Source organism: Arctopsyche grandis, chromosome 10 (assembly GCF_051622035.1).
Source record: "Arctopsyche grandis isolate Sample6627 chromosome 10, ASM5162203v2, whole genome shotgun sequence".
In the NCBI taxonomy this organism is placed as follows: domain Eukaryota; kingdom Metazoa; phylum Arthropoda; class Insecta; order Trichoptera; family Hydropsychidae; genus Arctopsyche; species Arctopsyche grandis.
Genome location: NC_135364.1, coordinates 12,440,240 through 12,455,163, shown reverse-complemented (window position 1 = coordinate 12,455,163; position 14,924 = coordinate 12,440,240). Strand labels below are relative to the sequence as shown.

Sequence of the window (14,924 nt, the reverse complement as noted above, 5' to 3'; positions counted from 1 at the left end):
GCGGCCTAGAGTTGAATCTTATAAATTAGGTTGGTTTGCGAAGAAGTATCGTATGCTCTAGTAGTTATGTATAATAAAGAAGTTCATGCAATATGAACCGAGCTAGTGTTCGGACATTTCAAAGACTTGTTGTCGATCTTTCAATGATGATGATTGATACATATGTACATATAATGCGTGGTTTATGTGTAATGCATATGTGTACATATGTACAATCTTCAGATTCTATGTACATACATAGCTTTTTACAATTTCTTCTTCTACGTAGTACATACCTTACAGCCTGTTCATACCGGATTATTTGCTAGCAACTTGGTGCGTGATTTTGTCGTGCGACCAGATAAAATCTATGGAGAATGCCACACTGGGAAACTTACTAGTTGCTGGTTACTGGTTTGATCTGGTCACGGTGTTGATCAGCACGAGCTCTCAGAATGTATAGCGTTGTATTGAGGGGTGCCACACTCGGTGATCAGTTGTCGGTGACTACATAGTGAAAAAGCTATGAAAACGTGTGATTGTGTTGTCACATTTTGAAAACTCTTAGGGCGAAAACACAATGAGTGGGACGTGGTACGTGGTTTTTTAGATACTTAAAAACATGCGAAAAACGCGACTTCTCAAACATATGTATGTATTCTGCACGTACAAGTACACCCGAATTCGGTTTGGGGAACACGCACTGTCTACGGTTACAGCGGGAAGCCAAGGACACGTGACGTTCCATACTACTCAGTGTGTTTTCACCCTTATGGGAATTAGTGAGCGGATTCTTGGTCGCCTTTTATTGCCCGTGCTGTCACCAAAAGTGACCACGAGTAACTACGCTTGGGCAACAAAGATTGCCGAAAACATGTATGTATGTATTTCGATTGAACCACTGCCTCAGCTTTTCAGCCAGGATGTAGTATTTCTTCCGGGCCTCTCTTTTCCTTGAATAATAAGATGAAAGAGTTTATATGTTTCGGGGTGTCACATTACGTGACCAAAATATTTAAGTTTTCATCTGCGAATTTCTTCAGTTTTATTCATTCAAACAAAAAAAGAAATAGATACCTTCATTTATTAATAACGTAGCATTCGCTTATATGTGGATCTACCCGGTATAAAAAAAACTGAGAACAAACAGCATCTCACTATCCACATTCATCTCAGAAATTTAGGAAGTTTAATCATTTGGAGATTCAATCGAAAGATGATAAGTGAAAATTTTGTAATTTTATAAAAATATTATGGTAGTTTTTTACATTTCATCGATTTTTGCGGTTTATTTCTTATTTAATTGTATTTATGCACTAGAATGGTATTTTTTTTGGTCAAAAGAATCAATGGTATTCTTAAATAATCGTAAGTGTATTTTCAGCCCAAATAAACTTGTAACCCGATGCAATGTTTTCAAAACGTTCTAATATCTATTTTAACATGGTAAATTCTCGAGCTTCGTCATGCTGTAGTATTTTAGATATGATATGAAACAGATCGTCATCTTTTTAAATTTAATTGCTATTCATAAAAAAATGTTTTCGTTCAATTTCCTTTCTTAATTAAAAAATATAAAAATGGTCTTGTTATAGGTTTAGTAGTATTTATAGTAATAGGTATGAGTTTTTGGAAGTATAGGAAATTTAGCCAGCAGCGTGGCTCGTTCATCCCGTTAGCTGACCTCGATTGAAAAGAATTTATTCTGAGTGTAATCTTAAATGCTGCTGGTCAGAATTGGATATTTATGCTCCAAGTCGATCGTTTTCTATCAGAGTTTGCCAATTTATCTGATTTCATTGTTGAAGCGGTTCCTCCATCATATTGGCAAAAATCCATCCTACCCACTATGTCACTTATGTATATTTGAATATGATTTCAAAAATGTATTATCTATAACAGTGCTTCCCAAATTGGGGGTCGCGACCCCCTGGGGGGCCGCAGGATTTCTTGCGGGGGCCGCGAAAATATTCAATAGAAAGTACAAATATTCATTTATGAATATTTTTCCACATTACATATTTAGGGAATGTATATATTTAAGGAAATATTTCCCAAACTTGAATGAAGATGAAAGTAACAATTGGATAAAAACACCATTTGCCAAGTCCTTAAAATATGATCATATTACGTGGACAGCCCAAGAAGAGTTGATCGATATCAGATCAGATAATTTGCTTGAAGTGGAATTTAATGAAAAAAGCATTTCAGAATTTTGTTTAAGGCGACAGCAAGAATATCCTGCTATTGGAAAAGAAGCCCTGGTAACTCTTATTCCTTTCGCGACTACGTACCTACTACTACGGCGAAACAGCATTACTTATTACTTACATATATTAAAAAATAGCAAAGGATTTTTTATATTAAAAAATAAGCAAAGGATATTTCCACGGAGATTTTGGAAGATGCTTTGCGAGTTAGCATTTCTGACATTGAACCCGATATCGATTTGTTATGTAAAAACATGCGACCTCATCTATCGCATTAAATTGTTTTATGTGTGTATAGATTTTATATTAGAAAAATGTTTTTGAGCAAGTTCCAATAATTTTGTACTGAATATAAATATGTGTTTTATAATTGTAATAATTACTGCCAAATAAACCTTTTAACTAGAAAAAAATTTTTTTTAGGAGCCGGGAATAAATTATTTCAAATTTAGGGGTTCGTGACATGAAACTAATTGGGAAGCACTGATCTATACATGTCTCGCTAATTCTTATACATATATTGTATTTGTATTATGCTTATATGACGCGTTAGAGTATTCTGTAATTTCACTGTGGTAAATATGTGAATAAATAAAATAAAATCATGTAGGTACTCATAGTTAGGGGAAGTCCTGATATATATATTTATTTTTAATACGCTCTAAATATTTGGAATCAAAATGTAATGAAAAGTAGAAAATCAGTGAATAGACATAATCGATTGGCGGACTGATTTCTTCATTATTTAAATATTTTGTTCGGCTTTCTAATAAAGGGAATACCGAAGGAGGATTTCTCGCTAAAAAACCGGTCAAAGAACGCTCGGTGAAGATTAAACAAACGTTTTGGGTTTTTGTTCCCCTCGCCGAGAGTCGAAGGAAATTGCTTTCGAACCAGCCGAGCGCGATCAAAATTTCTACGTAAAAACATATCGCATTTCATCGTATCGTTCGTCTGAATCAGCCCCGCACTCATGTCAGATAGTGGTTTTCGAATTGGTACTTGACGGATTTAAATATGGTGTATGTATGCACTCATACATTAGTTTCATATCTGATATTGTATGTAATGTTAATTATGTACTCGATGTTATCTGTATTGATTTCATTCGCTAACGTTGTTGCTAAGATTTATTAACTTTTAGATATATTTATATATTCGTGTTATGTGCTTAGTCTGTGTGCATTTTTTTATTTTCCCTTGAAAATACACGTTGAAAAATATCAAACGTTACAAGCAGGAAATTGATTTTTTTATATTCAATTATTTGTGAAATATGAATTCAACACTTGCTGGAAAATGAGGTGTGTGTATATTTTTTATTATGATTTGTAAAATGCTCGCATGTTTTGTAAAATTCGTTTAAATTGCGTAAGAGATTAATTGTGAATCATCAGATCGATATTTTAAACGGGCCATTAATTCCACTTTCACAAAATCTTTCGGTATGTGTGTCAATGTTTTTCCAGCTTAGAAGCCGTACGAATTTAATATTGAATGAAAGTACCCATTATACTCAAATTTGCTATAGTATTATATCAAATACATACATATGTAAATAAATACGTAAACATTTTTATAAATATGGCTAATTATTTTGAATTTAATAAAATTTAAAATGTGATATTTTTTTTGGGAAAAGTTTCTGTTGAATTTTTATAAAATATATGTATGTGCTATAAATTGTTGGAAAATGTCGGTGAAATTCTACGATAATATATATTGTTTTGTTTTCTCAGAAGTGGTTCAAATCCTTGGGGAGGATGTTACCATTTTCATTGCGTTGAAACATTGAGTTGTTTATTTGCAAGCTTAGATGTCAGCTGAAAATATTTTAAATAAAATTTATAATTTCATACAATTTACTGGAATAAATATGTAATGATCGTTCAATTTTCGAAAATATTTTAAATTTTCTTAACAGGTAAAAGCGAGATTTATTTATATTTTTCGTATTGTGAAATTGATTATTATAAATTAATTATATATTCCGTTATATTTTATGTGTTCTAAATTCTATTAATTATTCCGTGACAATAATAAAATAATAATAATTATTTGGATAATTATTATTGCAAATAATGCATCCTCTATTGATATATTTTGTTACTAGCTTGTATAAATAGTTTTTCTTAAACATGATAGATGCCACTAGTAAACGTCGTATATTTTGAAAATTTCCTCGAGAATTTTCCTTTGTTTTCCGATTATTTTATTAAAATAATAAAAATTATTACAAACTTCCGTTAGAAAAATTACTAACAATATCAGATTAAAATTAATTTAGTAATACGATATATTTTTTCAATTGTAATGATTTAAATTAAATTTTGATTGAAATAAATTATTTTAGTACCTATGTATACCGAAAATATATGATGAAGTTCTTTTAATTTGACACGATTATATAATATCGCAATAGAAATATGTAAACATATATAAAATTTCTAATTTGATATTAGCATCTATAGAAATATGAATCGACTAAATTTATAAAAAATCAATGATTCGTGAAAAATGTATAATATTAGTATGGAATAATTACTTGATCTCTTTAGTGTACATCGGCATACAACTACCTACATACATATATACAATTAATGTAAACTTAATCATCGTTTTCAAAAGCTCAATTACATAATATAATAATTGAGACTTTGAAAATATATGTTGACAATAAAATATGTGAAACGCACAGGGAATTGGGCGAGCCAAATTAATATGCCAAAGATACATTAATATCTGGCGAGTTTTTCTCGACTCGTTTTTTTTTCATACATTATTTGAAAAGGTCGTTTTGTATGGTTGATAAGTAAGTGTTCTGCGCGATAAGCGAGGATTTCCTCGGATAACGTATAGCGTTCGTTAGCGAGGACAGGACTACGTTTCAAATTAAGAACAAGCTCCCGTACAAAAGTGAGAGAGGATTAGTCTATGCGTCATTAGGGTCTCGGATAGGAGGGACCCCAGACCCACGGATAGAGGAAGCTGACTGAGACAGAGTGGCGGGTCGATACGCCCTTGGACTTACCTCGTAAAAACTCAGGTCTTTGCGAATCGCATCAATTTTACGTGCGAACATTTTCCGATGTGTATATCCTGCAACTCCTTCGTTCGAAGTTTTTGTAACGGTTTATTTAAATGATCATACGATGTGAATGAAGGTTGATAGTGTATTTTTATGTACATAGTTTGATGTACGTTACGACGAAACTTTGTTCAGTTCTTTCTCACGATGCTCTGTTTCTTTTTGTATTAAATATTAGCAGTTTTTAATTTATCTACCCGTGTTCAGTTTGTTTCAACATTGAGATTTTGATTGAAAGGTTTCCAGTATTGATCCCGTCTTAGGAATAATACCAGTGGATTTGTGTGCCGTTTTTAAACGTAGAATCACATACATAGAAATGTGCCCTCACGAATAGATGTCGTTTTATGCTAAAAAAAAAATCTGTTTAATAGATAGTGTTGCATGTTTTGGTGTTTGATGTGTGACGTGTATTTGTAGAATTGCTGCATTGAACGATTAAGAAAATAAATAATTAAATTCAAAAAGAAGATGGTTAAGCCTTTGTGTATTCATTCTTAGTGAATAGTGTGTTTCAAGAAGAGTGTTTCAAGGCGACATTCGTCTTTATTTTTCTGGTTTGCGTTTTAATTATGCGCAGCGACAATAAATTACATTATATAAACTGTGCTTAATTACACGACATTTTTATATAATTATGTATATACATAATTATATAAAATACACTAAAAACAAATACATTTTTATATAATTATGTATATACATAATTATATAAATACGTACATGCATTCTTTAGAATGGTTGAAAAAAAAACTATAGACTAAAAAATGTTCCACGTTATTTGTTCGGCGGCTCAATTAACCGCTGAAATAAATACGCAAAGTCATATTAAAAAAAAGTATATTTACTATTAAAAAATAAATATTTATATTCTATTATTGTCCAATCTTCTAAAATACCATAGCTTGATCGTCCAAGGTACTATGCAAATTAAATTAAAAAATGTCAATAGTACAAATCCACTAAAGTGACTGTTAGTTTTTCCATACAAAGAACCTGAAAATTAATCAAATATAAGAGGTTAGTGTTTCCGAATCAGAATCATTATGGAAATGTTATGATTACACATACCTAAGACAGTCATAAGTGGCATGCTGAGAGTGCCGTAAAATAACATACCCCAACCCATGGCAGCTGAGAATCTTTCGTGTGCATATTCAGCGTATACTGCAGCGTAAGGTGATTGTATCAGAGCTCTCAGAAAGCCCAAAATACCCGTGATTATGCTCAAAGTCGTGTACGTCGTGCAGAAGAAGAATACTGAAACAGTGATCAATGTTGAATAACTTGGGCGAAGTCAAGGCGCGATCGTTTCGTATGCACACGTACTGACCTATTCTCGTTAAGGTCGTCAATAAGATGCCGAAATAAAATATGAGTTCGCCTCGAACCTTGTAAAACTTGAGGAAAATTACGAGAAAAGCTCTCCCGACTAGGTCGCTCCCGCCCAAAATCGATAGGGACTTCGCCACTTGAGACTGAAATTGTTACAACGTTTTGGATTATTAAGAAATGTGTTTGTATTGTACTAGTATCGAGGCTGTAGGTTGATGTGATAATTTAAGTTTTGATACCATGTCAAATCCGACGTCGTATAGGAATCCGGGAAATATTGTGAAGAACGATATGTCCGCCATTAATCCGGTCGTTAAGCCTATCATCAAGTTTAAAAATACGATGTCCTTCAAGAGTGATAGGTCGAACAACTGTGTTATCACTTGTCTGAAAATAATGTACAGCAATGTCAGGTTTAATGTATCATACATACAGCAATGTACAATGATATATATATATATATATATATATATATATATATATATATATATATATATATATATATATATATATATATATATATATATATATATATATGTATGTATGTGCGCTTAAAAACGTTTGGAAATCAATTCTTATTACACGTACAATTTGTCATGTATATTTTCGTATGTATGTATACAAGTTTCAGTCTAATTAATTGAGTGGCGTATGAGATAATATAATCCAACAGAAAAAAGTGCTAGAATGGTACCAGAGATAATTAAAAAGGATAAAAGGAAGATCGTGAGGAAGATGGTTAGACAAAATTAGAAAAATGATGGGATGGATGAGAGTTGCGCAAAATAGAGACGATTGGAAGGGTATTGTAGAGGCCTTCATTCGGAAGCGGATAGTGAATGGCTGTAAGTGATGATGATTTGTACACGAAAGGTGTACAAAATAAGTGTAAGAATGGTACCCGAGAGAATGTAAAAGGGTAAAAGGAAGACCGCAAAGAATATGGGAAGACGAAATTAAGAAAATGTGTGGGAGGAAATGGATGAGAGTTGCGCAAAACTGAAACGAATAGAAGCGTGTTGGAGAGGCCTTCATCCAACAGAGGATGGTGAGTGGCTGTAGTTGATGATGATATATTTTATAAAAATCGATTGATCTATGGATCAATCGATTTTTATTGGATACGTAGATTTTGGATTTTTGATGAAACCACCACTTTCTTACTATTTTTACAAATTCAAAAGAATTTATCAGAAATCGTCTCATTCAATAGATATTTAAAGGATTTTAATAACAAATAGTTTTCATGTTTACGAACAGTTTTCCGGCGATTTTATTTTTAGCAGCAGTTTGTCCATGTTCTATGTTGCCATCGTCAACTCTTTCAACGGTAAATTTCGTTTTTAATTTAATGTTTTCGTCAATACCAAAGTCCCCCGTGACGTCATCTGAAAATTATGGCAATAAAGTATAAATAGAATGAAATAAAGTATCTTATATGAATTATTAGAAATATACTGACTTTCGTTTACTGTTTGGTACAAAAGTTTCTTCTTCGAATGCCATTCCACAGGGTGAAACGAAATTACGGCCAGAAAAGAATGAAAAAGAATACCTGCTATGATGAGAATTGTACCCCTGTAACCGTATTCAGTGAGAAATTTTTCTATAACAAATGGATATACCATTCCGAACGAACAAGTGAAAAATTGTACGGTACTCAGTATCATCACTCTTCTTTCGGCCAAAAAATACTCATTAAACGATGCAAACGCTATTGTGAATAATATTCCACATCCGACACCCATCATTAAACCGAATGTGATCATCATTTGATTCATTGATTGGATGAAACCGGTTAAAAGCCAACCGAAACTGTATAAAATGGCACCGCATAAACCCACTTGACGCAATGAGAATTTTTTCAAAGCGACATTAGTTAGAATACCTGGAATAAATACTTGTAAAATTGAACTTATACATATATTGTATTATAATGAAAACATAATGTGTTATAATCACCGCTGAATGACATGCAAGTGTTGTTGATCCCCAGAGCAAATGTTAACCCTCCGACTCCTGCTCCGATGTCTATCATGAAATCATTGAATAACATACCCAGGCTGTTAAAATGGCCATACAAAACTACCTGTGTAATCATAAAATATCCTTGTTGGTCATATAATACTATAAAATATTTGAAATATGTCAAAGCACTGTCTTACCAAAATTATGCTGAGCCCGATGCTAATAACATATGCGTACCCTCTTTGCGTTGGGATTATTTCATACACGCCATTTCCGATGACTTTGGTCATCACCACAGGTTCATTCATTTTTATTTAATTATGTTATTTAATATACATGAGTTTAATTATGCCAAAGAAAAATGTTCATATTTCATATTTCATATGAAATTTGAACACGTGTTGACAGCACAGACTGTAGATTTAAAATGAACTTGCGCATTTGATAATCTTATCAAAAAATCTTGTTATTCATGTAGTAAAAGAGTTTCGTTATGTAACAAAAGCTGTAATTCTTTCTTTCGATTATTTTTCGAAATGAATTTGAAATTACTATGTATTTTATCTAGGTTGTGGAGTCTGATCAAAATTTACAGACTCCGACTCTGACTCGGTCTCCGGCTTTATTTTAAGTTTCGACTTCGACTCCGATTTCAAACTTCAACTCCAACTTGAACGATTTAAGTAAGATGGACTTTTTATGCCAATGTATAAAACTATTAGCATTAAAAATAATTGCAATTTTCAAAATAAAAAGATTTTCAAAAAAAAAAAATCAACTTGTAACCCAATTTATTGAATTATTTATTGGTAATGAAATAGGTATAAATAAAAAGTAATTACATTCATAATATACTATGTGTATGAATTTCATATAAAAACAAATTAATTCAATAAAAAAAATGGGAATAAAAGTATGAGACGAAGGAAACATCGGTTTTGGCCAGAACACATAAAATATGTACAATTCAACGATTTTATTTATAATGAATAATAAATTCATAATTTTTATAAAGAAACTATCAAATTTCAATGTATTAGTCGATTTACTTCAATAAAATCGGAGACTCTAGTTGACGCATGCCGTTATACTATTAATTTAAAAAAATAAATAAAAAGGAGTCGGAGTCGGTTGATTTTTTCGACTCCGTTTGAAATGCTCCGACTCCACAGTCCTGGTTTTATCCAAAGTCAGTATCGATGAAGATGCCGATTGTGTAACTGGAGTGTGAATTTTTGATAATCAATGTATATTGACTATACTCAAATCAATTATTTAATAATTAAATTGATATTTTACCATGATGCCATTACGGGTTGCCCTTGAGTGACACATATGGCACTAAACTCGCACATTTATATTTTTTAAATACGAAATCGTATTCAAATTGTGGGTAGGATGGTTTTTGTCTTTTCAATGAAGAACCATTTCAACAATGAAAACAGATAAATTGTCAAACTCTGATAGGAAACGATTGAATTGGAGTCACAAATATCCAAGATTGACCAGCAGCAATGCAAAAAATCCGAGTAAATTCTCTTCAGTCGAGGTCAACCCAGAGCTTTAAACCGGAAACCTCTCGGTGGTTAACTTTAACGCAACTAACCAGCAGAATATGCTAATAATATCAAATTTTTGGTAGTTAATCTAAAATTTGCAATAGAATAATAAATATGTACGTAAAAACCAAATTTTGTAGAAATTTGAAATGGCTGTTAAAATGAGATATTATAAATGTGTTATTTGATTTATATATTTGTAGAAATTTTATTGCAATAATAAGTTTTTAAATTAAATATTTTTATAATTAAGAACCTTATTGAAGCCTTCAATTAATTTGAGAAGGTGTCCATGTGTGTGTGTGTATGTGTGTGAGGGATAGTACTAAAAATAATTACTTAATAGTATTTATTTATCAATCTTATCTCTTAACAGTTTAAATGTCCACGGAATCAGACAAAGTGCATTCGTTGTAGCTAAAAATATATAACCCGCAAGATAACTACCAGTGTTGCTATGTAGAAATCCTAAAAAATGATTCGAATGCGTGGTTTATATTTTAAATATTATTTAAATGAGAAAGAATCGACAGAAATGTGCTACCAACCAAAAATCGTCATTAAGGGAAAATTAATGACACCAGGTATCAACATCATCAAACTTAGTGCTGCTGAAAAATTTTCTGGTATATAATCTGCAACAACTACAGTATTCAAAGACTGCACAAAAGCTCTCAGGAATCCCAAAATAAGTGTTATTAATTTTAAGCTCGTATGCGAAGAACAGAAGAAAAACGCTGAAACATAACAACATGTCGTATATCGGCAATAGTAAAATGTATATGTTATGGAAGTATACCGGCAAACCTATTCTGGTTAAAGTTGTAAGCACAAGAGCAGAGTAAACTATGAGTTCACTGGATATTTTAAAAAACTTGCAGAATATCACGAGAAAAGCTCTTCCACACAAGTCACTTGCACCCAAGATCGTAGCACATCCCGCTACTTCTGCCTAGAATTATAATATCGGTGATAGTCAAGCTCATGGCGAACGATGAATGTATTTCAAAACATTGAAATTAAGTTAAAATTAATACCACGGAAAATTTAAGATCAAATAAGTATAGGGGAAATATTACGAAGAAAGTATTATCTATGAGTAAACTCAAAGAAACTGCTATCAACAAATTGAGCAAAACCAAGTCTTTCAATAGGGACAAATTCAAAAAATCCATTACAGCCATTCTGAAATGAATTTGAGAAGCTTTTGAATTAAAAAAATATATGCATCCATAAGTGACTATAATGTAAATGCTTCGAACGTATATACATACATTTTATTTTTAAATCCTCTGCATTTGAGGTCATTTTCGATAGTGTTTCCAATTTGCGACTCATCATTGTTTGTAATTTCTTTTGCATCGTCTTCTTTGATGTCCTTATCTATTTATAGTCATTATATTTATTTTATTTTCATTTTTAAAAATATTGTATTTTTTTTACATATTGAATTTCGTTTATACCAGCAAAGCTCAAGCCGGCAACTGCACGTAAGCAGCAGTACGATATATGTACATATTAATATGTTACGTAATGTCTATGTGACGTATTCGAAACAGCAACAACCGACACTATCTATTCATATTAACCAGCAGCGTGGTCTAGTGGTGATGTTGAATTATTTCGTACTTGATGTTACGGGTTCAATTCCCGTCAATTCAAGTCTCGTTTTTTCTGATTTTCATTGAAACGGTTCCTGTAAAAATTGGCGTTTCCTTCTTTTCATTTCCAAATTTCTGTTGCAAACCTTAAGTTATTGTTATATCTTAGGTTTCACCATATTGCTCACCATAGATGTCTCTGTGGTTGTTTATCGAATATAAAATTCGTATTATTACATGAAAGTTATTCATCGTTATTTATCGTATTCATACGATGTTTGTAATGTCTGACCATAGATGTCAGATATTGTTTAGATTTACATGTATCTATGTAATAATTATGTGGATCAGGAAAGCGCATTTGGGGTTTACCTGTTAAGCCTTCCTGGTATATTTGTATATACTATGTATGTAAAATATTGTAACGTGGGAACATAGGATAGATTACCCACTGTCAAAGTGCATTCGTGGATGAATAATAGAAACCCCGGATTAGGCTAATGAGACTCAGTAAGTGCCCGAACAAAGGATACGCTGGAGTTCTCACAGAATGGCGCAAGTGCGGGTAGACTTACATGCCTAGACAATAGACACGCCAACGGATCGGGGATGCTATGCTGGGCAACTTGTCCTTTATAAGGAGGTTCACACGGTAGATCAAATATTTTGGAGTGAGCGGTGGTTACGTGTAGGCCTCCTGAATCCTTGAATAAATGCAGTGAAGTGACTTTGGCCTTTCATTTGGATCCTGAACCCATCCCTATCAAGCAGAACCTGTTTTCTTAGGCTACTGTGGAAATATTCACGCATGACGTGACGACACAGTGGCGAGTGCACCCGTACTAACGAAAGTGCTGTCATGCGCATATGAATATTTTCGCAATATTTGACGCAAGAAATATTGCGTCGTATCGTCGCACTCTGTATTGTATGTACATATATGTAAGCCGATTTTACTTTGCACTATATGTAAGTTTGAACAGGCCGAAAACACGGGGTGCTGTATAGCATGAATATAACTAGTGTTTTCCGTGCAGTGTTGTTGATGTGCAGTTTTGTATAATATAAGCGGAACTTTATACTTACCATTTTTTACCGGTTCATAGCACAGTCGCACAGTGGAGTGCCATTCTACAGGATGGAAGCAAATTACAGCAAATATAAGGTGGGACATAAACGCTGATATTATTAATAATGTTCCTCTGCTATTATATTTTTGGAGAAGCTTTTCAATAATCAAAGGATAGATCATAGTAATTGAACTGGTAATAAACTGTATAAAGCTGAGTATCATCATTCTTTTCTCAGAAAAATATGAATTGAACGAGGCGAAAGATATTGTGAATAGCATTCCGGATCCAAAAGCGCACATAAACCCGAAAGCGGTTATAACATGATAAATGTTTTGGACAAATGACATCAATAGCCAACCACAAGTGTATATTATGGCTGCAAATAGTCCAACTTGTCGCAGTGAAAATCTTTTAAGTGCAACATTGGCGATGAGCCCTGAAAGTAAATGGCGAATTATGATTAAAATTTGGTTACTGTGAGGTAAAATATATGTAATTACTGTAATGTAAAATATATATTCACCGCTGATCGATACGTTAATGCACAGAACTGCTAGGATCATTGTCATTCCATTGGTACCAGATCCGATTTCAATCAGTACATCGTGGAAAAGTAAAGCTAAACTGTTCATGTGCGAGAAGAGACATACCTGAAATTTTATTGTTTTAATGATTTATAATAAATTATATATGAAAAAAATTACTTACTATAGTTATGCTGAGTGCTACGCTGATGATATACGCGTATCCCCTTTCCGTAGGTATGACTTCGTATTCGTTGCCGTTTATAATTTCAATGATTCGTTCGTGTTTATTTTTTTCCATCACGAATTTTTCGTAGATTTAATTATTTCAAATAGATGTACTCGTTTTCAATTCTGGCTTCGCAATGGATAACATTTCATTGTGATTTCATATAACGCGTTGTATTATATGTATTTACATAATATACAAAGTATTATATATATATTACAAAGTACACTAAAGGCTTTAAAAGGCATACACACATACATATATATGTGATCGTATGCTATTTTCTTTTGTGAATTTTATTATACATTTATTTACATTACATTTATGTACATACATTATGTTTTATGCAAGAATGCATGATTGGCAATTTCATACTTCCTACAGTATGAATTTCATACTTTTTACATACTTCCTACAGATGAAAATATAAAATATATTTTTGTGTAAATAGTAATTCAACCATTTTCTAAAAAAATATATCTAATATTATATTATTTAAACTTTGCATAATATAGTAAGTCCTCGACTTACGCGAATTCGACTTACGCGAATTCGTACTTACGTGGTTGAGAATTAAAAAAAAAAAACGCTGATTTCTGCCGTTATTAAATATGTACATATATTTAGTAAATAACCGCTAAATAAACATGGCAACGCGACCACTTCCACTTTTATGTACTCGATCTTCAAGTTCACCATGATCAGTAAAATTCCAGTAATGTCGGTTACCAAATAGATGTTACTTTCATGAAGATTTATACACTTACTCTTATTTTTCTCAATTGTCCCTTGATACAAAAATATTAATACATACATACATACAGTTCACACATCAAATACATCGAATTAAAGAATTCCTTGACTTTTCGACTTGAAAATTTTGTAACGAATTAACCGCGTAAGTAGATGACTTACTGTACATATATGCTTTAAATTGTAAAGCATGACTGTCCAAAAGATGGCTATTTGCTGAGAAAAAGATAAAGGTACATACATGTACATATACGTATGTATAGGTATATTAAGCCGGAGCGAAAAATTCAAATTTCAGATTTCCCACGATAGTCCTAGTGCCAAATGTGAATTTTGTCGAGATAAACCGATTGGTTGGAGGCACAGCACATTGATTAAAATCAATGATTTTTTATTTATTTAAAAGTCCTTTGATACAATACACGTTTTCATATGATTATGTATGTACATATAAACCAGTGGCGTGCGGTGAAATTCTCCCTGTTTTCGTTGCACGGCCTTACTTACGTATATGCGAGCAGGATACAAGAGGATGCGGTTTGACGTCACAGCATATTTTTGTATCCTATTCGCGCAAATGTAAATAATGTAGCCTTTTTATATAG

The 14,924-nt window shown here is 32.4% G+C and overlaps 3 protein-coding genes across 6 annotated transcripts in view; 1 reads left to right on the top strand and 2 right to left on the bottom strand.

Moving 5' to 3' along the window:
- Positions 1-14,924, top strand: part of kcc (solute carrier family 12 member kcc) — a 322,100-nt gene that overhangs the window by 111,332 nt on the left and 195,844 nt on the right. The window lies entirely within an intron of this gene.
- Positions 6,029-9,010, bottom strand: LOC143918075 (monocarboxylate transporter 7-like). The gene is made up of 8 exons (XM_077439767.1): positions 8,778-9,010; positions 8,575-8,701; positions 8,075-8,500; positions 7,871-8,000; positions 6,852-6,999; positions 6,611-6,755; positions 6,349-6,537; positions 6,029-6,273 (listed from the first exon to the last, which is right to left on the bottom strand). Exons 1-8 carry the CDS (start codon positions 8,886-8,888, stop codon positions 6,143-6,145), a joined length of 1,407 nt encoding a protein of 468 aa, XP_077295893.1. The 5' UTR covers positions 8,889-9,010; the 3' UTR covers positions 6,029-6,142.
- On the bottom strand, positions 10,473-13,719 carry LOC143918025 (uncharacterized). 2 transcript variants are annotated; one of them, XM_077439674.1, is made up of 8 exons: positions 13,522-13,719; positions 13,337-13,463; positions 12,827-13,249; positions 11,414-11,522; positions 11,177-11,324; positions 10,947-11,091; positions 10,688-10,876; positions 10,473-10,607 (listed from the first exon to the last, which is right to left on the bottom strand). In XM_077439674.1, the coding sequence occupies exons 1-8, from the start codon at positions 13,636-13,638 to the stop codon at positions 10,489-10,491; spliced, it is 1,377 nt and encodes a 458-aa protein (XP_077295800.1). In that variant the 5' UTR covers positions 13,639-13,719; the 3' UTR covers positions 10,473-10,488. The 2 variants fall into 2 exon arrangements, with proteins under 2 accessions (XP_077295800.1, XP_077295801.1); XM_077439675.1 differs by having other exon boundaries at positions 10,474-10,607; positions 13,172-13,249; positions 13,522-13,704.

Coding starts and splice junctions, on each gene's coding strand:
- LOC143918075 (XM_077439767.1), bottom strand. CDS start 8,888: ATGAATGAACCTGTGGTGATGACCAAAGTCATCGGAAATGGCGTGTAT. Junction 7,000..7,870: donor AATAAAATCGCCGGAAAACT/GTTCGTAAACAT, acceptor CATTATTTTCAG/ACAAGTGATAACACAGTTGT. Junction 6,274..6,348: donor GCCACTTATGACTGTCTTAG/GTATGTGTAATC, acceptor ATTAATTTTCAG/GTTCTTTGTATGGAAAAACT.
- LOC143918025 (XM_077439674.1), bottom strand. CDS start 13,638: ATGGAAAAAAATAAACACGAACGAATCATTGAAATTATAAACGGCAAC. Junction 11,325..11,413: donor AGAGGATTTAAAAATAAAAT/GTATGTATATAC, acceptor AATTCATTTCAG/AATGGCTGTAATGGATTTTT. Junction 10,877..10,946: donor TACAACTTTAACCAGAATAG/GTTTGCCGGTAT, acceptor GTTATGTTTCAG/CGTTTTTCTTCTGTTCTTCG.